At 40.3% G+C, this 25,730-nt stretch overlaps 1 protein-coding gene and 1 pseudogene across 1 annotated transcript in view; both read right to left on the reverse strand.

Annotated features, from left to right (window-relative positions):
* RBP1 (retinol binding protein 1) overlaps nucleotides 1-24,955 on the reverse strand; it is a 43,946-nt gene extending 18,991 nt beyond the window's left edge. Inside the window, exons 1-2 of the mRNA XM_043991115.1 lie at nucleotides 24,570-24,955; nucleotides 23,764-23,942 (exon numbers count right to left, since the gene is read on the reverse strand). Of these exons, the coding sequence (XP_043847050.1) occupies nucleotides 23,764-23,942; nucleotides 24,570-24,642 (252 nt within the window). The 5' untranslated portion in view covers nucleotides 24,643-24,955. The remainder of the gene's footprint in view (nucleotides 1-23,763; nucleotides 23,943-24,569) is intronic.
* Nucleotides 6,226-6,559, reverse strand: LOC122745697 (annotated as a pseudogene).
* Nucleotides 24,956-25,730: the final 775 nt, after the last annotated feature.

Consider the following 25,730-nt stretch of genomic DNA (forward strand, 5'->3'; position numbering starts at 1 on the left):
TCAAATCAATCCCTCCAAGTATGCTCAGTGGAGTGATTATCAGGGTACTCTTCTTCCTATTGTTATTCCTACCAGCACAACTACCACCACCACCATAACTCCCTCCAGGCAGCCAACTGGCTGGTTTGTGAAATTCCATGATAGAGGGCCATCCTCTTGGCTGAGGACTTTGATCCCTGTCAAAATGGAAACTCTCCAAGAAGAGTTCATACTTTTAAGAGATAAATGAGATGGGCAGCTAGGTGGCGCAGTGGATAAAACACCAGCCCTGGATTCAGGAGGACCTGAGTTCAAATCCAGCCTCAGACACTTGGCATTTAATAGCCGTATGACCCTGGGCAAGTCACTTAACCCTCACTGCCCCACAAAACAAAAAAAAAACCAACAAAACAAAAAAAGAGATAAAGAGATATTTGTAAAGTTCTTAGCATGGTGCCTGGCATATAGTGGTTCATAATAAATGCTTGCTTCCTTCCCTCCCCTCCTTCTTAGTCATTTAACTTCTCCCTCACTCAACTTCCTCCTCTATAGGATGGGAATAATAATAACACCTACCTCCCACTGTTGTTGTGAGGATAAAATAAGATAATGTTTGTAAACCTTAAAGAAGTATATGGGGGGCAGCTAGGTGGCGCAGTGGATAAAGCACTGGCTCTGGATTCAGGAGGACCTGAGTTCAAATCCAGCCTCAGACACTTGACACTTACTAGCTGTGTGACCCTGGGCAAGTCACTTAACCCCCATTGCCCCGCAAAAAAAAAAAAAAAACAACAAACAAAAACAAAAACATACACACACAAAACCCCAAGTATATGAATGCTAGCTATTATTGTTAGTTTATTATTATTATTATTCATGATCATAGTAGAATTGTTCCTGGATCTCATATCACAAGGAGGCTCCTAAAGGGGCTTGGTCAAATGCTCTTTCTGGGGGGAAGAGAGACTCATCAGCAAGCTTGACAGCTACAGGCCAAATTCCAATGACTCAAAGCCAGTGACCATTCTTATCTCCCAGTGTTTCTTAGCTTCAGCTTAGTTGGTTCATTTGATGTGGGCTGAGAAAGGCAAGGGACACATTCTCTCTGACATAAGGCTTTGCTACTTCCACAGTGGTCATCAGGTCTCTTGCCAACCAAGCATTTTGGGACAGAAAATCCAAACCTGGATGCTAGAGGTGAGCTGCTACCATGCAGGGTCAATCTTCAACACTTGAAATCAATAATTTCTGAAATCTCTGCTCAAAGGGTGAAGAAAAAGATAGGAGTGATCAATGCATAGAGATCAATGATTAAAGGGAAGGAAAACACCCTGAAATGAGTGAAAGTGGAAGATAGCAAGACCACACCAAGATAGGAGTATGAGAAGGTGATTGAGCACCCAGGAGAAACCCAGGGCAAGCTGAAGCAGACAGAGATGAAGTAAGCCTTGGAAAACTATACCTCAAATGAACTGTTTCCTTGAAAAAGTTTTCTTCCACTGAAGTCTCAGAATGTTTTTTCCCCTTTTGCCAAGTGAAAAAAAAGCAATAAATAGCTTCCTCTACAGAAGCTGAGCTGGCTCCTTGCTTCAGAAGGGGAAAAAATGCAAAGGCTCAGCGCTGCTCACCTCTGCTGCGAGACAGGGATTCCATCCAGAAACCATTATTACTTCCTGCATACAGTAAATGGCATCCTCTGGATGTCCTAAGGGACTGAGTATATCATACAATTAAGGATGTTATTAAGTGTCCATTAAAATATTTGACAGATGGATGGGTCTGGGCACTAGACCTGAGACTGGTGAATATTTTATCAAGCATGTTTAGTTGAGGCAGAATGGTTACAAACAATGAAGGTGTTTGTTCTAAACAGATGGTTGACACTAAAATAAATTAAAAAGATTTGGAACTATGCCCTCAAAGTGACTAAATCATGCCAGCAATACCATTACTAGGCCTCTACCCCAAAGAGTCTAAGAAGGTGAAAAGGGCCCACATATGCAAAAAGATTTAGAGCTGCTCTTTCTGTACTGGCAAAGACCTGGAAACTAAGGATGTGTCTCTCAAATAGGGGAATATCTAAACAAATTATAGCATATGAATTTGATGTAATAATATTGTACAGATGAGAAATGATGGAAGGATAATTTCAGAGAAACTTGGGAGGAGTTGTATAAACTGATGTAGATTGTCGTGAACAGAAGCAGAACAACTTTACATAGTAACAATAACACCATAAAGACAATGGCTTTGAAAGACTTGGAAACTATGAACACAATGGAATGATCAACCATGATTCCAGAGGATTGGTGATGAAGCACATTACCCACCTGCTGATAGGGAGTAAATGTACTCAAGAAGCAAAATGAGGGGCAGCTAGGTGGATAAAGCACTGGCCCTGGATTCAGGAGGACCTGAGTTCAAATCTGGCCTCAGACACTTGACATTCACTAGCTGTGTAACCCTGGAAAAGTCACTTAACCCTCATTGCCCTACAAAAAAAAAGAAAAAGAAGAAGCAGAATGAGACAGACGTTTCTGAACGTGGCCAATAGGGAATTTGTTTTACTTAACTGTGCATATTTGTTACAAGTCTTCCCCACCTCTCTCCCCAAGGGAGAGGAAATAAGTACTAGTTGATTTTAATGTTTTTTTAATTTAAAATGAATTCTAAGCCTAATGCTTGATGTCTGCAAAAGCATCTGGCAGACAGATTCAGTCAGCCAATAAAAAACATGAAGCCTCTTGCAAACCAGAGGTTCACCTCACCTGGTAGGGATGCTCAGGTGTGTTCCTGCCTAGAGATGGTGATGGTAGGGAAGGAGATTTTTATAGCACCTACTATGTGCCAGACAGGGCAACTAGGTGGTACGGTGGACAGAATGCTTGGTCTGGAATCAGGAAGATTCATCTTCCTGAGTTGAAATCTGGCCTCAGACATTTACTAGCTGTGTGACTCTGGGCAAGTCCCTTAACCCTATTTGCCTCAGTTTCTTCATCTGTAAAACGAGCTGTAGAAGGAAATGGCAAACCACTCCAGTATCTTTGCCAAGAAAACCCCATGAAGGGGTTTTGAAGAGTTGGACACAATTGAAACAACTGAACAACAACATGTGCCAGGCACTATCTAAGTACTTTACCTCAAAATGTAAGGTGGATGAGGTAGGCACTATTATTATCCCCATTTTATAGTTTAGGAAACTGAGGTAAACAGAGATTAAGTAACTTGTCCAAGGGTTATACAACTAGCGAGTGTCTGAGGTGGGATTTCAGCTCAGGTCTTAGTGACGCTGGATCTAACACCCTATCCACTATGTAGTCTGGCTGCCTGCTGGTAGTGGTAGATTCAGTCAGTAAGGCAGAGGGAGGTTATGTCAGTGCATGACTGATATGGAATGGATATGGAGGTTTACTAAGTCTTGGAGGGCATGGAATTCATGTTGATGAGGGTATCAGGGTCTTTGTTCACGTTTTGTTTTCAAAGAGGATCAGTGACATCATGATGTTGGGGTCAGAATACAGTGTGTTTGGCTGTGGCTGATCAGTCCAAGACATCACCCATCATCCACTATTTTACTATTTAACTATCAGGGTCTTCAGTGTCATTAACGATAAGGAGGACAATGAGGGTGGAAAAGGGGAGGAGGGCTAGGAGACAGGCTGTTGAGAGAGGTCTGGAGATACAGTAGACAGCAGAAAAGTTTCGGGGGTCAGGACAGATGCCCTCCGAATTCCCTTCCTTCTCTGTAGTTTATGATTCAAAGAATTGGAGTTCTTCTGAACCCCCTTAGATCCTTACTTGTGCTTCCAAGGAATCAAGAGCCCGTCTTCATGCTCTCAGTCTTTAGTTATTGGAAAATCATGATGGACACAGCAGAGAGCCCTTGGGCAAGTATTCTTTCCTCTCAGTGACTCTGGCAAAGTTGTAAGGCAGGCTAAAGCATGTATAGTTTTCTAATTCCTCCCATATGGTTCTCTTACTCTTTTCATAGCAGGTCTCTCATTTAGTACCATCTTGCTATCTCAAATCAGTCTCCTTGAAGGAAAGAAGGGAGCTAAGAGATGTTGGTGAGGAGTGGGTATGTTCCAAGTATGGAGAAAATCCTATGCAAATAATGGAGATGGAAGATGGCATGAGTATATAATAAAGTTTGAAAAATAGGAGAGTAGGGTATGATAAAGTTTGGAACCTCTGAACACAAAGTAATGATCAACCATGTAAATGTAAAAGTGTCATTAGCCACCATCCTAAGTCAGATCCTCATTACCTAGGCTACTTCAATAACCTCCTCATTAGTCCCCTTGTCTCCAGTTCTCCTGGCTCCAATTTGTCCTTCACACAGCTGCCAAAGTCATATTCCCAAAGCCCAGTGGCTTCTCTTCCCAACTGACTCCAGTGATTTCTATTTCCTTTTTTTTTTCTTTTCTTGGTGAGGCAATTGGGATTAAATGACTTGCCCAGGGTCACACAGCTAGTAAGTGTCAAGTGTCTGAGGCCAGATTTAAACTCAGGTCCTCCTGAATCCAGAGCCGGTGCTCTATCCACTGTGCCACCTAGCTGCCCCGGTTTCTATTTCTTTTAGGATCAAATATGAATTCTCTCTTATTAAAGTCGTTCACAACCTGGTCTTCACCCATCTTTCTGGGTTTATTATCATTACTCCCCATGAATTCTTCAGTGCAACCAAATTGGTTTTCTTTCTGTTCCTTACACATTACCTTCCATCTTCTCTGTCTGCTTTTGCCTATGCTCTCCCCCAACTCGAACATTTCTACTCCTCACTACCATATCTTACATCCTTAGTTGCCTTCGAAACTTAGCTCAAGCAAGCACTACCTCCTAAATGAAATCTTTCCTCAGTCACCCAGCTAGCCTAGCCTAAAAATTACCTAAAATAGTTCTTTTATATACATCTCTCCCGCTATAGAATGTTTACGTACTCCTTAAGGGCAAAAACCTTCATTTTTGACTTTGTATTTCCAATGGCTAGCACATGATATGAATTAAGAAGTGCTTGTTAATAGATATTCATTCCACCTCCTCTCACCCCACCCCCAACAAAAGCTACTTTTAGGAAAAGATCTGATAAGTTCATTCACGATGAATTACAAATAAATGTGAAACTTGATGTGTTATCTCTTCCATGGATAGTTGTATTTTTTTTTAAGTTTCTTGAGCTGTTGAGTCTCCTATGGTAGGATTTTCAACATAAATAAATTGATCTTGGGGGAGTGAGGAGAGGGCTTTTCCTGAGTCCAAACCCTGTAGGTGACCCTGGCTTTCACTTCTAGATTTGTTTGAAAGATAGAAGGTCATCTTAAGCACCAGATACTTCAGCTAGATCATTTATACCCTCCTCAATAAGAGGCCAGACTAGGTACATGAATCTCTCTCTGAGGTACTCTTTATTTTGCCTTTGGAGTGCATAGAGGGCATGGTTCCTGACCTTTAAATGATTACAAACTGTGCCTGATCCAGTAGCAGGCCACCAGGGTCTCAGTAGTAGAGAGATACTTAATGAATTTCTTAAATATTTTAAAGTGTGAGTGAACCTTCATCTAACACCAGACCTATAATTCAAGACTGAAAAGGGAAAAACGATTCCCCCAAATTCCCAAATCCAAAATTTTACTCAACCTTTCACCTGTCCTGTCCTTAATAAAATCAGAGAGCTTAATGACTCTGGACATCCCCATTTTTCCATTAACAGGAGAGGATCATTTTGTGACCCTACAGACATAACATCTATGAGTTATGTGTCTTTACACCCTCCCTCAAGCTTCAGTTGACTATACGGGAGTCTGAATAGCAATAACAACAATAGACTTTCCCATTTTACCTATGAGGAAACTTGGGTTCAGGGCCAATAAGTGACTACCTTGGGATGGCAAAGCAAATACAGGTTCGGCAATACAAGTTCTATGCAGCAAGCTCTGCGTGTGTGTGTGTGTGTGTGTGTGTTGTTCATTTTAAATTTCTATTCGTTTACAAGGTCTCACAGACTGATTCATGTCAAGAGAATTTCTGCTTTGTGGACCAATGAGAATCTATTGTGTCGAGTTTATGAGAAATGAAAACTACTAAATCTTAACCATGTCTCAGGACTAACTTGTCTCCTCCACAAAGTTGTCCCAAGTAATTTCTTTCTTTTTTTTTTTTTGAAAGTGAAATTAAAATTTATTGATTGGTCATGTGACTAATTCAGGACAAGTAATTAAACAGCAAGATGCATTCTGTAGTTACTCCTCAAGACTGGGGTTCAGGTGCCTCTTCATATTTGGGGTCTTCAAATTTGAATGTTGGAAATGTATTCATGTCTACTTTACCATACATCTGCTTAAGCTTGAACAGTTAGTTCTCTGTCCAGATCTTGTTGATATTCTGGACCTATATCAACAGGTTGGTGGCCTGTCTCTTGGATTTATATTCTCTAATCTTGTCTACAAAGAATTTTTGAACAGGATCAAGTTGCTTGTTAAATGCAACAGTCGTAATACCAATGTTCCTTTGAAAATATACTGAAGTTGTGGACTGAACAAGAGATAAAAACCTGGAAAGCCTTTTAAGAGCCATGGTGATCCTGGCCACTTGCAACTCGGTCTTGTCCAAAGTAATTTCAACCCAGAGTGCACCCTGCCTTCCTCCTCTCAAATCATATAGGCCTTGCTGGCTAGAGCACTCATTTTGACACTAGATCACATGCTGCTTTGTACTGCAGGTTTAGTTTCCATCCTCGCTGAGGGAGGGCAGATATCAGTATCACCTAGGTGCTAATTCTTGTCCTTGCTTGAACAATGACTCCTCTATGTTGCCCTATCACTATGATCTGTAGTTCTTAACCATTTCAAGAATAAAGATGCTTATTTGGAACTATGCCTAAAGGGCTATAGAACTGTGCATACCCTTTGCAATACCACTGCTAGGTTTATATCCCAAAGACATCCCCCCAAAAAGAAAAAGACCTATTTGGACAATATTTATAGCAGCTTTTTTTGGGATGACCAAGAATTGGAAATCAAAGGATGCCCATTAATTGGGGAATGGCTAAACAAGCCCTGGTATATTATAGTGTTGGAATATTATTGTGCTATAAGAAATGATAAGCAGAATGATTTCAGAAAGATATGAAAAGATTTGTATGAACTGATGTATAGTGAAGAGAGCAGAACCAAGAGAACGTTGTGCACAGAGATAGCAATATTGTTTGATGAAGAACTGTGAAAGACTTAACTATTCTCAAAAATACGAGTCAAGACAATCCCAAAGGACTATTGATGAAATATACTATCCACCTTCAAAGAAAGAACTGATATTGACAGAACACAGACTGAAGCATGCTATTTTTCACTTTCATTTTTTTCTTTTATTCAACTTTTCTTGTACAAAATGACTAATATGGTAATATTTTACATAATTGTACATGTATAACCCATATCTGATTGCTTACCGCCTCAGGGAGGGAGAAAGAGAGGGAAGGAAGGAGGGATAAAAACTGGAACTCAAAACTATAAATAAAAATGTTTATTACTTTAAAAAGTATAAAGATGCTTTTGTAACATTAAAAAAATCTCAGAACCCCATAGATTTGCATTGAGAAAATGCTTTTAAGTTAATTTCCATTTTATTTCAATATTGACTACATACATTTGCAAAAAGAATCTATTGTGCATATTGTGGTGATACTAAAGGCTAAAATTACAAAGTACAGTATACATTTGGATTTGGGAACCTCTTGCAATAGCTCTCTCCCCTTCCCTATATCCCTTGGGAATTGACCTTTCCAATTATCCAATCAGAAACCCAATCATCTCCCTCTTTATTCAGAAGGCTCTTCATTCAGAATCTCATTTCACTCTGTAAGAAGTTTCCTTCCATTTTCCCTATTAAGGGAGCTAGAGAGCATAATAGATAGAACACTGGGCCTGGAGACAAGAAGATCTACATTCATATCAAGCCTCAGACCGTTATTAGCTGTGTGACCCTAAGCAAATCACTTAACCTATGTTTGCCTCCATTTTCTCCTTTTTAAAATGGGGATAATAATAACACCTACCTCTCAGTAAATAGTAGGTGCTATATAAATGCTTATTCTCTTCCAAATAAAATGATGTTTGACACTTAATAAATACTCTTTTTTTTTTTCGTTCCCTATGTTTTATCAGAGATGGGAAGGATAAGAAAAATGGAAAGGGGAGAGGTTTTCCCTTTTTCAGACAGTTGTGACTGGGCAATTTACTAAATCATCCTAGTTCATTCTCGTTGGTGGTGATGGTTTTTTAAACAATCAAATCAATGAAATGCTGTTCTTACCTCTTTGTTTACTCATCTCTGTGTAACTCACTCACTAGCAAAGAAGGTTGGAGTTAAATCACCTGCTTCCTCTTTCAGTTCTGTCACTCACTAGCGGTGTGACTTTGGACAAGTCATTTATTTCTCTTCTCTTGGCCCCTTTCGGGCTCTACCATTCTATAATTCTATGCTTCATCTCTACTTTCATACACAATCACACTACCATCAGCTTCTTGTCAACTTTTTTTTTTTGCACAAATCAACTTTAATAGATTATTTTGTATTTATAGTGAGCCATTCTCCAAGAAGCTCAAATGTTTTACAGACATTATATCTAATTAATTCCCACAATAACCCTGTGAGGTAGGTAAACAGGAATTAAGTATTGCTCCCATTTTACAGATAGGGAGAGTGAAGCACAGAGAGGTTAAGTGACTTGCCCAAGGTCACACAGTTAATTTACTGAAGAGCAGGATTTTTGTCAACAAGTTCACATGCATATAGGCTAGTAAAAGACACACAAACCTGAGAGCCAAGAGAAAGGTTTTTGACCAGCTATGCCATGTAAGAAAGATAATGGGGTTTGGAGGGACCCAGAGGCCCCCCACTCGAGGGAGCCTAGCCTGACCTCTTTTAAGGCCAGCCCAGAGTCAGTAAAGTTGGAGCTCAGACTCTGAATTGAATTGACTCTGAATAGAGACAATAGAGATTAGAACCACACCTACCTAAAAGCTTTGCCCTCAGAGGGTCTGTCTTTCATAGACCCTGGGCAGCAGGGTCATTTTGATATGGACCACCCTCAGGTCATGCCAATCAATGGACTTGAATGTTACTGGCCAATTAGCTTGGGTCAAGGTGCAGTGACCTGCCTCTACCTGAGAGGATTAAATTCTTGGGGAAAGGGAGGTGGCTCTCTCTTTCTCTCTTGGCCTGGTATGCTGGAGGGGGCAGCCATGCATCCTACTTGGGTCTCCTCTCTATCCTAGGTAATGTAGGGCTTCTGAACTTTCAGAGCCATGTACTCTCTCTTTTACTAACATTTTATATGATTTAATAAATGCTTAATACCAAAGACTGGTGCTATAGCCTCTAATTTATAAGTAGCAATATTTTAGTAACCCCAACTAAGTTCCCTATAACTTAGGACAGAGATAGGCACCCCAAAAATATTTCAAACAACATACCACTAACCAGTAATGTAACCTTGGAAAAGACATAGAAACCAACCTAGGTCTCTGTCCTCTTCTGAAAATTGGGGATGACAATGGCTGTCTCCATTTCCCTTAGGGGTGATTGTTGGGAGGTTAAAATGAAGTCAAGTGTGAAAATATTGTGCAAAACTAAAAGCACTCGAGTACCCATTCAATCTCGAAGGTCCAATCGTGGAAAAATCACTAGATTTGAAATGAGACACTTGAATTTGAAACCCAATCTAATACTTAATAGCTATCAATAAGATCAAGTGAAATAACACGGAAAGTGCTTTGAAAACTTTAATGTACCATATACAAATGCTATTAAAATGCTATATGAGGCATTATTATTGTTATTGCTATTATTGTTGTTATTATTATTATTATTTCCCTATGGCATCAACAAGTCAACTCACTGGTCTGAGCTGCCCATGCTTTATCTACAGAATAGATATAACTGCAGTACTTTCCTCACAGGACTACTGCAAGGATCAAATAAGATGATGTATAAAAAGTGCTTTGATAATCTTAAAGTGTTATTCAATTGTCATCATCACCACCTATAAAATGAAAAGGTTGGACTAGATAACTTTTGAATGTCCCTCCTACCTCCAACTTTTATGATCTTACGATTGTTAGACATCATCTCATCCAACTCATTTATTTTTAGTGATAAGGAAACTGAGTCCCTGAAAGGTGAGATGCATTGCCCCAAAATGCAGAGAGCTATTGACAATCTTGGGTCAGAACTCATATCCCATGAATTCCGGTCTCCTGCTCTATTTAGACTATACATCCTTAGGGAAAGCATAGTCCAAGTGTATATTTTTATTATCTCATGAATTGAATCACTTTCGTCATTCTTTATGTAATTTTAAAAAATGTTATTGAACCGACATCACAGAGTCATTCTGTTTTAGGGAATTATCCAATTAGTCAGAGATATACATTGGACAATATTAATTCTGCAGTTAGTTGTCTTTTTTTTTTTAAGTGAGGCAATCGGGGTTAAGTGACTTGCCCAGGGTCACACAGTTAGTAAGTGTTAAGTGTCTGAGGCCGGATTTGAACTCAGGTACTCCTGACTCCAGGCTGGTGCTCTATCCACGGTGCCACCTAGCTGCCCCTGTTCTTTTTTTTAAGACAACAAAAAAGGAAAAAAAAATGAATGCTTGTGTCCGAAGACAATGGTGCCAACAGGATTTGAAATTAAATGAAATGCAATAGAAGAGTTAGTATGAGGACAGGACTGAAGCAGGCTGGGTCACATAGATGAAGCATTAGATGAAATTGTAACATTGTCCACTGGAGAAAAAGGTCAATGCAGGAAGCTATATATGTGGATTGGTAAATCTCAGTCAATATTATCATTGAAATGAAAAATATATTTGGATACTGCCACCAGACACAAGCTCTTGTTTTCATTTCTGCAATTCCTGGCTTAAGTTCATTCTCCTCCCTCCAATCCCCCAAAAGCCCTCAGCAATAAGCTAAAAAAATATGGGGAGCTTAGGGAAGAGAAGTGATTAATAAATTCCAGAAGAATTTCATCCTACCACCAAAAAACTACTGTATTTGTTAACAGTTAAATGGAAAGAGAAAACTGAAATTAGATGGTAATTTAAAACAATGCTGAATCTTAATTTTGTAAATTGCAAATCAAGAGGAGAAGATATTTGTGACCTAAAAATATTCCTGCATCTATTTAACACAAACATGGCCTTTTTCTATTTCCATGGAAATGAAGGTCAAATCAACTCTCAGTCCATTCAGTATCTATTGGAGAAAAATCCAAACAGGAAAAGGAATGATCAGAAGTCAGCATAATCACCCCTCTCCCACATTGGACTTTGAACTTATTCAGCTTTTCTGGTTTATGAAGAAGCACCAAGGAGGGTCAAGTTTCACTATTCTAGAACTACCATTTATGCCTTCACCTAAAAAAAGAATGGGACATTGGAGTCAAATATTAAATACAATATTAGCAAACAGTCTGTAGCAACATATTGAAAATATTATGCACCATAACTAGGTTGGCTTTCTACCAAGGTTCATTTAATATGAAGAAAACTGTAACCTTAATAGGCCATATAAGTAACAAGGAAAATAACATGATTGTATCAACACATGCCAAGAACTCTTTTAAGGAATAAATGAACTCTGCCTTAATGTGATACTCTAAGACCAAAAGTTGGTACTACCTGTAAAGGAGAAACACTGGAGGCCTATCCAATAATATTAGGAGTAAAGCAAGGATATCAATGATCGTAACTATTATTTGATATAGTTCCAGAAATGCTGGCTGTAGCAATAAGTCAAGGAAAAGAAACTGAGGAATAAGCAGGGATAAAGAAGGAAAAAAGATCACTTTTTACAGATGATACGATGCTTATGATTTACCACCATGCTTCAGCTGTCTTCCCCTGTCTCTGTAGACCAACCTCCTTTCCCATTAGTGAGTTCTTCCCAGAACCTCTATTTCGAGGAAGGGTTCAGAATAGTCATGCTTTACTGGCTAGACTTTGCCACATCTAGGTGGTTACCTTTCTTTCCCCTTCACTATTTGACATAAACTATTTGGAAAACAGTGGTGTGAGAATGTAGGCATATACCAACATCTTCACACTGTATACTAAAATACGCTCCAAAAAATATGTGACCTAGCTCTAAATAGTCATAATATAAACAAGTTAGAGGAGCAAGGAAAGAGATAACTTTCACAGCTATAGAGAGTAGAAGAGTCCTTGAGCAATGAAGAAATTCAGAGGATCACAAGAATAAAAATGGACGATTTTAATTACAATAAAATGTAAAAGCCTTTGCACAAATAAGACTCATGAAATCACAACTGGATAGGAAAGTTAATTGGGAAAAAATTCTTGGAGTAAAATTTTCTGACAAAGATGCGATACCCAAGATACATAGGGAATTGATACAAGTGTAAGAGTAAAAACCAATCTTCAATAGATAAAAGGTAAAAGAATTTAAACAGGATCCTGAAAAGGGTCTCAAAAGAAGAAATTATTATGCAGTGGTGCAATGAAAAAGAAAGAAAATAGTCAAGGAAATCTTTTTTTTTTAAATAATACGTAAGAGCAAAAACAAGTTCAGAATGAGACACAGAAAAGGTATTCTTAGTATTACCATGTTAAATTTGGCATATACTTAAAGATAAACTGTATATTACAAGCATAGTTTCATATACAATCCTCTTTTTTTCTGCCCTTTTTCATATATGGAAATGTTTATGTTTGTTGATAATGATTACATTCACAATAGCAAATGAATAAATAAATGCATTGTGTTTGTGTGTGTAATGAGGCAAAAGCTGCTGTGACCTAAAGAAGTTAGCTTCAACCCCAGACACCCCAAATCTCTTGATCCTATGGGAAGAATATCTGCATCATCCCTGGGCAACAGCTCTCTTCTGTCTTTGGATAAGCCAGTCAGTGGTCACGTTTGTCCCCTGTCCTAATAATAAAGTGGCCTTTTTCTGAGCCCCACCTCTTTCCTATTTGTTCCTGATACAGTACACTAAATGCAAGGTAAAGGAAAACAGAAAAGGCGGGTGGGCCAATATTGGAGAGAGAGAGAGAGAGGGCTCTTGATCATCCATTTCATTCCCTAGCACCAAATCAAGTCCAAAACTACCTTTACCTTGACATTCAGTGACTTCTGAAATCTCACCCTACCCTACACCAGTTCCCAAACTAAGCCCTATAATTCCTGTAGGTCAATCTTCTCACTCTCCCCTCCAATGTGCCATGCTCATTCTTTCTTCTGAATGTGCATCCCTCAAAAGAACAGCTTTCCTTGGAGAGAGATTAGCACAGAAAAGGCACACACAAAACTATGGTCAGTGATTTTATTCTCCAGGCTCCTGGCTCTTCAGTATACCTAGTATATATAACTACAGTCCTACTTCACCAACATTCTAAGGAGATCCTGACCTTTTCCAGGTTGGGAAACAACTGAAATACAGGACAAGGAAAAGGGCCCATCTGTGCTACTTCAACTTTATTACACACACACACACACACACACACACACACACACACACACACACACACACACACACACCCCTTCCAATACCTCTGACACATTTCTTCTATCCTTTGACTAGCAAATCCATGGGCACCACTGGTATGGACACCCAATTTAGTAGAAGGCATCATGCAACCCTTGTATGTCAATAGATGCTCATAGGGAGTTTCTGTGGCCAAAAAAAACTTTTCACTTGCTGGCCAACTTCTGGTGATATGCCTTCCTGAAGTGAGCTAGATTAGTCTTCTGTTGACAGACTTGCACTGTCTACTCCTGAACCTATTCATGGAGTCTTTCCAGCTTAATAGAACATATCAATCTGTGAGTTGCATTGGCATTGTCTCAATCAATCAACAAGCATTTCTTAAGAGCCTAGCATGTGCCAGGTACTGTGGTAGGTGCCAGGGACATAAATACAATTAATGAAACAATCCTTTCTCACCAAGAGCTTACAAGCTTACATTCTAATAGGAATGACAACAAATACATATGTAAGGATATCCAGAACAAATATGAAGAGAATAAATGCAAATAAATACAAAGTAGTTGAATAGACGGTGTCTTAAGAGGAAAGGATCACGGGGTGGCTAGGTGGCACAGTGGATAAAGCACTGGCTCTGGATTCAGGAGTACCTGAGTTCAAATCTGGCCTCAGACACTTGACACTTACTAGCTGTGTGACCCTGGGTAAGTCACTTAACCCCCATTGCCCTGTTTAAAAAAAAAAGAGGAAAGCATCAGGGAAGGTTTCATGTAGAAAGTGGCTTTTAAATTGAGTCTTAAAGTAAGAGAGATTCTATGAAGCATGGTATGGGGGGGTATTCAATAGACACACTTATGTACAGATCCTTATGAAGGCTATGGCCCCACCCATTAATACAAACCCCTCATGTTCTCTTCCCCCTTTCAAAATCATACGAAGTTATCAATTACTCATGAAAGCTTAAATAGTTCCTCAGAATGATAATGCTCTAATGTTAGAATCCAAACATTGAGAAGGAGTTTAGTGCTATGATTTTGAGAGTCAGCAGGGACATTAGAGCAGTAGTGTCAAACTGAGATAGAAATGACGGCTACCACATTATATACAAGGATCCCTGTGGGCTGCATATTGACTCAGAAAACCCCATATTAGCATTATCCATGTTTTATTACATTTTTACTTATTTGGTTAAATATTTACCAATTCCATCTTAATCTCGAACAGCAGCTCTGCAGAATTATGGGCCACGTGTTGTATGTGTTGAATGAATAAAAGAACCCACTAGATGGTGCAGTAGACAAGAATGCCAGACCTTAAATCAGGAAGACTCATCTTCCTGAGTTCAAATGTGACCTCAGACACTTACTACCTGTGTGACCCTGGGTAAGCCATTTAACCTTGTTTACTACAGTTTCCTCATCTGTGAAATGAGCTGGAGAAGGAAATGGCAAGTCATTCCAATATCTTTGCCAAGAAAACCCCAAATGGGGTCACAAAGAGTCTGACATGACTGAAACTGTAGTAGCAGCCTGGTAGACCTGGGCCCAGTTAGGGATACTCTGGCTGTGAGGACACTCTGACTATGAGAAATAATACGGTTGATCAGCTTGCTGGGGTTAGTTTCCTTGGAAAGACAAAGTAGTTAACTAACCAGGTAGTGGTTAGTCAAACAGATAACAAAGCAGACATGTCAGGGACACCCAGAAAGCTGGGCACCTTGAAATTTATAGCATGAGCTTAGTTGGGAGTCAGTCATGTGATTAGGACCAAGTAGTGACAATAATCTCAATTCAGAAATTGGAATTTTTATTATTCTTGTATCCAACTCCCCAAATAGCTAGCATTATCATTCCTCAAACAGCTGTAACTTTTCAGTCCTAAGTCTCTCCCCACACCCCCTTCTCTTTTCTATAAAATTATTACCTTCTCCTTTGTTCCTGGGAGCAACATGCCATAAATCTGTTCCTCCCCAGGAGTTGAAGTTTAGACTTCTCCTGGCCATACCTCTGTGTGCCGAATAATAAAAACTTTTATTTAAATTTTGATTGAATCATGTGTGCGAGTAATTCTTTTAAAGAGGAATATTTTCAGACTCAGTTTCGAAGTGACAAAACAATTGAACAATGACAAAGAAGCCCAATAAATTTTTCATGAGAACTGTCTCTGTCTAACATTTTAAAGACATTTTTGTTTGATTTAGGTCATAAAATGATAGATCTAGAACTTTAGAGTCCCTGATGTCCACAGATGAGGAAACTGGGACCCAAGAAATTTTAGCAGCTCGCTCAAAGTCATATATCAACCAAGAATGTAAATTTTGAATCCAGATCCTCTGACACCAGGGCCAGGGTTCCTTTTACTATGCCTTGAGAAAATGGGACTCAGAAATTAAGTGATTTACCCAGAGTCATACAGCTGATAAGAGTGAGAAGTGAGAGCCAAACCCAGACATTCTTTGACTCCAAGTGTCTACACTTTATCCACTCCTGAAAAGGAGGGAGACATCTTTTGGACATAGCGTTTCCCCAGCAGAAGAGGCATGAATCCAATGATGTGCTGGTAAATATGTAACAATGGGGGGGGGGGAAGGGAGAGATATGCATAAAAGATACACTTTTAAATTTAATTTTCATTCTAAATATTTTCTCCCTCCCTGTCCTTACATATAGACCAGCGGTATGAAACTCAAATAGAAACTGGACCACTAAACTGTATGTAAAGATCCCTGCAGTAGCATATTGGCTTATGCAAGAAAATAATTATTCATAATGGGTTTTGGGGAAGACCCAGTGATCCTAACCCCACTCAGAAACTCTGGCTGGTTTCTCAGAGCCAGCCCCAAAGGTATACTAGCGATCAGATTAACTCAGTTAGACAATAGAAACCACACAAGAAAGCCTTTGCCCTCAGAGCAAAGGTCAGCCCTAGAGCTCAGCCCAGTACTGCTCATTTTGGTATGGACCACCTTCAGGTCCCGTCAACCAATAGAATTGAATGATGCTAGCCAACTAGGCTTTTTTGGTTTTTTGCTTGTTTTTTTGTGGGGCAATGGGGGTTAAGTGACTTGCCCAGGGTCACACAGCTAGTAAGTGTTAAGTGTCTGAGACCAGATTTGAACTCAGGTCCTCCTGAATCCAGGGCTGGTGCTCTATATTTCTTTTTTTTTTAATTTCTTTTTTTAGTGAGGCAATTGGGATTAAGTGACTTGCCCAGGGTCACACAGCTAGTAAGTGTTAAGAGTCTAAGGCCGGTACTAGCTGTGTGACCCTGGGCAAGTCACTTAACCCCAATTGCCTCACTAAAAAAAAAAAAAAAGTCTGAGGCCGGGGGGCAGCTAGGTGGCACAGTGGATAGAGCACTGGACCTGGAGTCGGGAGGACTTGAGTTCAAATCTGGCCTCCGACACTTAACACTAGCTGTGTGACCCTGGGCAAGTCACTTAACCCCAATTGCCTCACCAAAAAAAAAAAAAAAAGAGTCTGAGGCCGGATTTGAACTCAGGTACTCCTGACTCCAGGGCCTGTGCTCTATCCACTGTGCCACCTAGCTGCCCCTGCCAATTAGTTTTGAACAGTGTGTAAGGGCTGCCTCTTGTGGGGTCCACAAAGAGCTTTCACTCTGGCTGGGCTACTGAAGGAGGCAGCTGCATCCCCCCTCCTCTTCTCTCTCTAGCTCTAGGTAATGTAGGACCTCTGAAATCTGGAGCCATGGGCTCTATCTCTATGATGCTGGGGGTTTTCGGCTTGTGTTAAATGCAGTCAACTCTTTACTAACATTTAATATGATTTAATAATAAATGCTTGCTGCCAAAACTGTTGCAGTACCCTCTAATTTATAAGTAGCAATACATTAGAAACCCCAGCTAAGTTCCCCAATAACTTAGAACAGAGACAGGCTTCCCCCCATATTTCAACCGACACACTTATCAACATAATGTGTTCTATTCTTATTTATTTCATTAAATATTTCCCAATTGTATTTTAAACTGATTCAGGCCTCACTCTGGAGTGTTGCTAGCTGCCTATTGGATACCTCTGGTCCAGACAATTAACAATAAGATAGATCAGGCCCTAGTTTGTAGTGTTTGCTGATTTTCAAGGCATAAATGTTCACACTAAAAATTTAACTATGGCAATTTAATTTAACTAGCTGGCTCTAGCACACCCTTGTATGGACACCTTACTTGCAGTAGTTTATATATAGCCAAGAGGCCTTGACAGAGGAGGACTCCTTCTGGTTGGTACAAAATAAGGGATACAAACCTAGAAGGGACTCGTGAAATCATCTAAGCCCCAAAAAGTCATCTATCAGACAATGTACCACCGACATTTGGATGCAGATTCCAAATTCACTATTCCTTCTACCACACCATGCTGCCTCTCCACTCAAACTTAAGACAATTTAAGCAGGTAGATATGAAACTATATTCCAAGAGGTAGCTACAGACAACCTGTGAGGTTTTTTTGGTGAGGCAATTGGGGTTAAGTGACTTACCCAGGGTCACACAGCTAGTAAGTGTTAAGTGTCGGAGGCCAGATTTGAAAACAGGTCCTCCTGACTCCAGGGCCAGTGCTCTATCCACTGCACCACCTAGCTGTCCCCATAGATTGTTAATACCATCACATCTAAGTTAAGAATAGGACAGAATTCCAGAACTCATATGTCTGTTAGTTAATGTTAACCCTAAGAAAGGCACTGTCTCAGTGCTCATTCCCCAAAAACACAGTTCCAGGGTGCAGTGGATGAGTAGATGCAACTGGTTTCCTTTCTCCTACAGACATCTTAAATGAAGTCATAAATCACCAACGTGCTGTAAATATTAGTCCCCTAAACTGTGTGGCTCTGACTTTGGATCTTTTAGGTCCTCCCCAGTTATAGACATGAGAAAAGGGCAAATCAGGCACAGACCTGTGCCTGGGTTTTGGGGGAGACCCAGTGATCCTAACCCCACTCAGAAACTCTGGCTGGTTTCTCAGAGCCAGCCCCAAAGGTATACTAGCGATCAGATTAACTCAGTTAGACAATAGAAACCACACAAGAAAGCCTTTGCCCTCAGAGCAAAGGTCAGCCCTAGAGCTCAGCCCAGTACTGCTCATTTTGGTATGGACCACCCTCAGGTCCCATCAACCAATAGAATCGAATGATGCTAGCCAACTAGGTTTTTTGGTTTTTTTGCTTGTTTTTTTGTGGGGCAATGGGGGTTAAGTGACTTGCCCAGGGTCACACAGATAGTAAGTGTTAAGTGTCTGAGGCTGGATCAGAGGCAATCCCAACTCATTCAGGGCAGTTGGCAGTCCAGACCTCCCCAGATTCTCCAGACTAAGACCTTCACTTTCTTTTGTTTGTTTGTTTTTTTTAAGTGAGGCAATTAGGGTTAAGTGACTTGCCCAGGGTCACACAGCTAGTAAGTGTTAAGAGTCTGAGGCCGGATTTGAACTCAGGTACTCCTGAATCCAGGGCCAGTGCTTTATCCACTGCGCCACCTAGCCGCCCCAAGACCTTCACTTTCTAGTCCAAATTCATCTTTCATGCAAACTCCTCTTTTTAGAGGCTTTCAGGATCACTTAATTTGTAGATCTTGGATTTAAGTTCTTAATCTGTTCCTCTTTGCCCCTGTCCCTTTGCATGCCTTGCAATTTTTACCTGGACAAGCCATAGGCAAGGAGAGGTCAGGTTGATCTCTTCCTATTTATCATATTCTGGGCAAACCAGAGGTCCTTGAGGCCATGATGAATATAACATCATAAAATTTCTCCCAGAATCCTTTATTTCAACTTCAAGCACTTATTAAAAACAATAGCTATTCAGAACTAGGCTGATGATGATCTGGGACAATATAGTCCTAAACTATCCTTCTCATGACAAGTTATTGGGTTTTTAAAAAATCTAATTAAAATTTTGCAATACAATGCTCTGTTCTCAAATTTTCCTATGGCACGTTGTATTTTTTCCTATTTGTATCATACTTAACCCATGTCCATGGAGCATCTCTTTCCCTTACCCCATCCCCAAATCTAGTGGCAAATAGTCTCCTTGAGGACCAGGACTACATTATGTCATTTTTTTATATTCAAGTACCCAATGCTTAGCAGTGTGCCTTGTACATATGTTATAGATATCTAATGAATTAATGGAGAAAAATAAATGGGAGTGGGTCCTTGGGTAATTGTCACTTTTAAAATTTATGTTAAGCAACCTGTGGTCCAAAAATCTTCTGGAGGAATTTATAAATCTGGTTGGAAAATAAAAACATTAGAATTAAAATAATAAAAAAACCATAAAAATGAAGCATGAAATTCATCATCATTTATTTAAAGATAATAAAGCTCTATCTTCCCTCTTCTTGTCCATTCCCACTGACCCTCTACTCCTCAAGCCAAACTCTCATCTCTAACTCACAGAAGGAAAAAAATTAAAAACTTGGAGGAGTTTCTGGAAGTCATCTGTCTAGTCCAACCCATGCCAGTACTGGCACTTGACTTTAAAACATCCCCAGTCAATGACCATGCAGTCTTTATTTGAAGACCTCTAGTGAATATGACCCTCCCAGGGGCATCCCATTTGGACAGCTCCAGTTCTTAGGAAGCTTTTCCTTACATGATACTGAAATTATCTTCCATTCATTGTTGCTATTTCTGCCCTTTGGGGCCAAGCAGAAAAAAAAAATTAAATTCTTCTTCCATATTATGGCCTATTTGATACTCCATGTGGTATTTTGCACAGAGTAGGTGCTTAGAAAGTGTTTGTTGAATTGAAGACAGCTATTCCCCACTAAATCTTTTCTTCTTCAAGCTAAATAAACACCCTTAGTTTCTTCAAGTAAAGTCCTCAAAGTCCTCATTGGTTTTCTGTGGATGCTCTTTCAGTTTAACATCCTTCTTAAAATGGGAGTGAACACATTAGCTTACAATGGAGTAACAAGGGCAAGACATGTCTAAACATTATGCCTTTTTTCTTATTTTTTTAAGTAAGATTCAACATTTACTAAGCACCTTTAGTGTGAAAGGCTGGGCATCATACCAAGATACAAAGACTATGTTTCTTTCAATGTGAAGTCTGCCTTAGGCTTTTTTAGTTGCCATACTGCTCTGATGATGCATAATTTTTTTTTTTGTTCTCTAAAATTTCCCTTCTCTCTCCCTCTCTAAATCACATCACACCCCATCACCAGATTAAAAATTCTAAAACTCTATTTACATCTTTCTTCTGTTTAACTTTCCAAGAAATCTAGAACCAATCTAACCTTCAATGTGGCTTTCCATTCTATTCCCTGATGATAATATGCTATGAGCCTGGACAAACCTCAGACCTCTTCTCTAAATCTTTCCGGGCTAGATCAGATACCATATGCTCCACGAAGCCTTGACTCAACTATGCTAGCCTTAGTTGATTATCCTCTCTTAATTTCTATGGTGCACAATTAAGCTCATAGTTACTTAAATATGTCTGCTATTATTTTCTAATCATTTTAAATGTATAAAACACCCCCAATTAATTTGGAAACTCCTTTAAGGTGGGATTATTTTCTGTTTACTCCTGTCACCCTACCATACAGTAGAAACCTAATAAAATGCTTAATAGTGATATTGCTCTGCATTTCAAAGGACTTCCATATCTTTCTGGCTTCCTTAGCCTCCTTCAAGTCAGAACTAAAATCCCAGCATTTATAGGAGGTCTTCCCTAATCCCTCTTAATTCTGGTGCCTTTCCTTTGTCTATTATTTCCAGTTTTTCCTATACGTAGCTTGTTTTGTACAAATTCATTTACACATTGCCTAGTATATTAAACTGTGAAGTCCTTGATAGTAGAAATTGTCTTTTACATTTCTTTGTATCCCTGGCACTTAGGATACATAGTACCTGACACATAGGGGGCAACTTAAATGTTTGACTGATTGAATGACATAGTTTCCTTTTAAGGAAAAGCATTTCAATCTTGTTTGGGGATAATATTATTCTCATTGCATCAAGTCCTGGAATACTTTGGTTTTATCTGAGATTCCTAGCTATTCAAAAGGAATCTCCACAGCACAGCAATCACCTAGGAGAAAGCCATTGGACATAGAACACTTGTATTGTCCAGATTATAGCATGCAATCAGATAGGCAGCCCATTGACTTAGTCTGTCAGGACATATATCTTGGACAGACACTGCATATGAACAATGAGCTGGACCCAGAAGCTAGGGGATTTGGAAATTGCACAGTGCTTCTAATGATCCCATGGGCTCCTTGATTGAAAAGCCCCATTTTCAACAATATTCCTCTGGTGATACAACATAGCTATTAATCATGGAATATCATGATCTCTTGTGAATCAATTTCAGGTGATTCAATGGATGATGGCGAAATATCCACTGGATGTCAGTAGGCCTGAGCACATTAGCATGTAAGAAGTAGATAAAAAGGCATCAAGGACATGCATGACCAGTCAAGTAGGTGATCTGGACAAAGGCTAACCGATGAACAGCCTGAGTATCTCGCACTGGTATTGATGAAATATTAAGAGATGTAGAAGGGTTTTAGAGCATTGAATAGATCTTTGCAAGAAAGGCATTACACAAGAATTACACAGGATGAGTCAGTAGAGAAACTGATGAGAACATCAAAATATAAAGGACAATATTGTTACAGCCTTGAGGGGAGAGGGAGGGAAGATGAGAAAGGAATAAAAATAGTACTAGTCCTCCTTCAAATTAATATGGCAGATATAAAGTTAATATAGAATTTATCAATCAGAGGAGCTAAACTCCACCCCCCCCCATCCCTGCCCCATTTCTCTCCCCTTTCCATTATCACTACTCTCACAGGAGATGCAAAGAGCATTGAAGTTTTTACTTATTCTCAAAGATAGTCTTTCTCCTACCAAATGTCCCAACTGAAGGAGGACTATGACTGAATTTCAAGCTGGAAGGAATCTTAGAGATCATCCAGTCTAATCCACTGGTTTTTTTGTTTGTTTTGTTTTGGTTTGGTTTTTTGGTGAGACAATTGAAGTTAAGTGACTTGCCCAAGGTCACACAGCTTAGTAAGTGTCTGAGGCTGGATTTGAACTCAGGTTCTCCTGAATCCAAGGCCAGTGCTTTATCCACTTCGCCACCTAGCTGCCCCTAATCCACTGGTTTTTAAAACGAGGGAACTAAGGCCAAGAGAGGTTAATTCACTTTTTGAAGGTTATACAGTTAATACATTTTTTGAAGGTTATATATAAATAACAGAGATAGGATTTTAATTCAACTTCAAATCCAACACACTTTTTAGGACACCTCAAAGTTATTTAAAGAAAAATCTTCACAGTACTTAATACATATCGATGTATATATGGCCAAAAGGGATCTTATGCTTCCTGTTTATTCTAGAGGCCAACAGTGGAAAGATTCTGGCCTTGGACTTTATTGTCTCTGGCCTATAAGCTGCCCAGGCTGGAGTTCTCAAGTATTACAGAATGGTTTCCAGAGAGAGACCCGGGGAATTAATGGGAGGAAAGCATTCTGACCTCTGAATGACTCCAGGGAAACAGTCATCATCCAGCCTTGAACTCCGGATATGGTCTTCTGGTCTCTGGTACTGCCACTAATTGGTGTCCTAATGGTCACTGATTTCCCAGACAGCTAGGGGAGGGAGGGATGAGTGGGGCTGAAGGAGGAGTTTGCTTGGCACTGATGTCAGGAATGTCTGGTGGCTTTGTGGGTTTATAGGGAAAAGTGCCTGAGGGTAGGTGTTCACTGCCAGCAATTCTAAGGAAGCACCTCCACCTCCTCTCCTTCCCTTGAAGCATGGGGGGGGGGGCGGGTTAAGTATTGTTGAGGGTTGAGGTGGGAACCTTTGCTCTCTGGTGGCTTGTTTCTTTATTTTTTGTTGATATATTTTGGTTTTCCTTTCCCTGAATTTCTATTGTGGTTTATGCTGAAAGCAAATTCAAATGAATGACTTGGTTTTAACTGAAATCTTTTAAAAACAAAATCCTCTTGCGCCTGTTGCCATTGTTTTGGTGGTAAAGGGGTAGACTTTAAAAGAAAATACAAGCAGTAGCATAGAGATAGGAGCGGAGGCCTGGGATGGCGCCCTTTTCAAAGCAGAGCAGGAAGAGAGCATCTCAGTAGACACACTACTACTACTACTACTACTACTACTACTACTACTACTACTACTACTACTACTACTACTACTACTACTACTACTACTACTACTACCTAGTTCGAATCCAGGAGCCCTGCAACCCAGAGCAGTAGGAGACAAACAACTAGATTCTGGAGCTCAGTAACTCTCATCCTCACCAGACATTTGCGGTCGTCCACGCCGGACAGATCTTCCTCAAACTCCTGCCCTACATCGAATTCCATGATGTAGTTCCTGAAAGTGCTCAGAGTGCGGATGATCATATGGTCGCCATTCTGGACGATCTCTTTGTCCGGTTTGAGTAAGCTGGCGATTTTTCTAACAGCCACATTGACATCTGCAGGGGCCAAGAGGAGAATGGGTAGGGAGAGGAAGAGTTTATAAGAAAATTTACAATAAGCTTTCCTGAGAACCCAGAGGTGGATTACCATAAAGTGAAAGCGCACCGAGAGTTCTTCATAGGCATTGTGCAATTGTTTTTAATTTTTAAACCAGCTCCAAAAGTTGCAGCAGCAATGGGGGGGGGGGGGGCGCAACGCATTACCAAAGTTTAAGAAAACAACAAAAACAACCCGGCTCGCTTTTCCTAATGAAATTACCAATCTCCTCGGGCATGCATTCAGATATTCGTCACTAATTAACCCCAATAAAATTTAATTTCTCTTCAAATCTGCAGCACAAAAGACCTAACCCCAAGACCTTGCAGCAAATTCGGTTTCTGCTGTCTTTGCAAATCTCAGTTCCTGGGCTCCCTTGTGTCCCAAGACGAGAGAAGCAAACTTTAAAAGTGCTACTGTATCACCTCAGACTTACGAGTTACTTTTTTTCAGCCAGGCTGTGTTCAATTCAACAAAGGATTGTGTTTCGGGCCAATACACTGTTGCGAGTTCGCCCGACAATTTCGCACAGATTCATCCTAAGTGGCGCTTTGATTATTAACAAAATAGCAGGCGAACTATCTTACCCAGGGCTTTCAGATACTCCTCGAAATTCTCATTGCTCAGCATTTTCCAGTAACCATTGAAATCGGCAGGCATTTCAGGTGTCAGCAAACTGCAGATGCCTCAGATCAGAAAGGGTCTGCTCCCCGCAGCTTGGTTTCTCTGGGATGTGGCAGGCGGGACTCGGCTCAGCCTTGCTTTTTATCAGCTCTCCAAGGGCCTGCACTCGGGTTGCAAGTCTCTCTAATCCGATTACTGCTCAAGTGCTACCATTTAATCCCCTAACAAAGAGGGCTCCTTTGGCTTTATAATGAGACGACAGCTTGATTTAAACCTCGCACACAAAGCCAGAAGATCAATCACTGGTTAGCCACCATCCTTTTTAATGGAGTTGCTCCTCCCTCCTTAATAGGGGAAGGGGCGGGGAAGGGGGGTGCGAATTAGAATGCCCGGCCCAGTTTGCCCGGGGGTGCTCTGGTAACCTAAGTGTAGCTTGTTTCAATTATATATCCCAGTAAAGAAAAATAAAAGCCGGACGGGGGCGGGGGGGGGGGCGGGGCGGAGAGACCTGGAAAGAAGTAGAGGTTAAAAGGGTCTTTTATTAGTTCTAGCTGGGAATACTGAGGCCCAGTAAAAACTGGGGAGTAGGGTTACTGCTGAATCTTTCATATAATTTCCAGAACTTCTTAGACTATTCTTAAATCATAATGCTAGGGCTGCCAGAAAAAAACACACCCATTGATTGGTTGGGGGGAAAGGGGGAGGAGAGGTCTTTGTTGCTCCAGTTATTAGAGAAAGAGGCAATTCGCAGCCCTTTGTGAGACTCTGCAGTAGCGGGTCTGGCTCTAGGTTGCTAGTCAGTTTATTGCCAGATAAGAGGGGAAGCTCAGGGCTTTTCTTGTCGTGAGCTGTTAGACAGACCAGATCTTGCTGAGAGGAGTGGGACACAGTAGACAGGTCACCCATGTGGTGTGATTTGAAGAAATCCAAGAAAGGGCCCACCCCTTTGAGATCCCACCCTAAGGGCTTCATTCCTGTGGATTAAGACATTGACTATGTCTGGGCAGAACAAACCATTATCAGCAATTGATGGAGGTCATGTAGCCTGACGCTTTCATTTTACTCATGAAGACTCAGAATTAGACATGTGAAGTGATTTGTTCAGACTGTCATAGATAAAACTG

The sequence above is a fragment of the Dromiciops gliroides genome, chromosome 3, assembly GCF_019393635.1.
Source record: "Dromiciops gliroides isolate mDroGli1 chromosome 3, mDroGli1.pri, whole genome shotgun sequence".
In the NCBI taxonomy this organism is placed as follows: domain Eukaryota; kingdom Metazoa; phylum Chordata; class Mammalia; order Microbiotheria; family Microbiotheriidae; genus Dromiciops; species Dromiciops gliroides.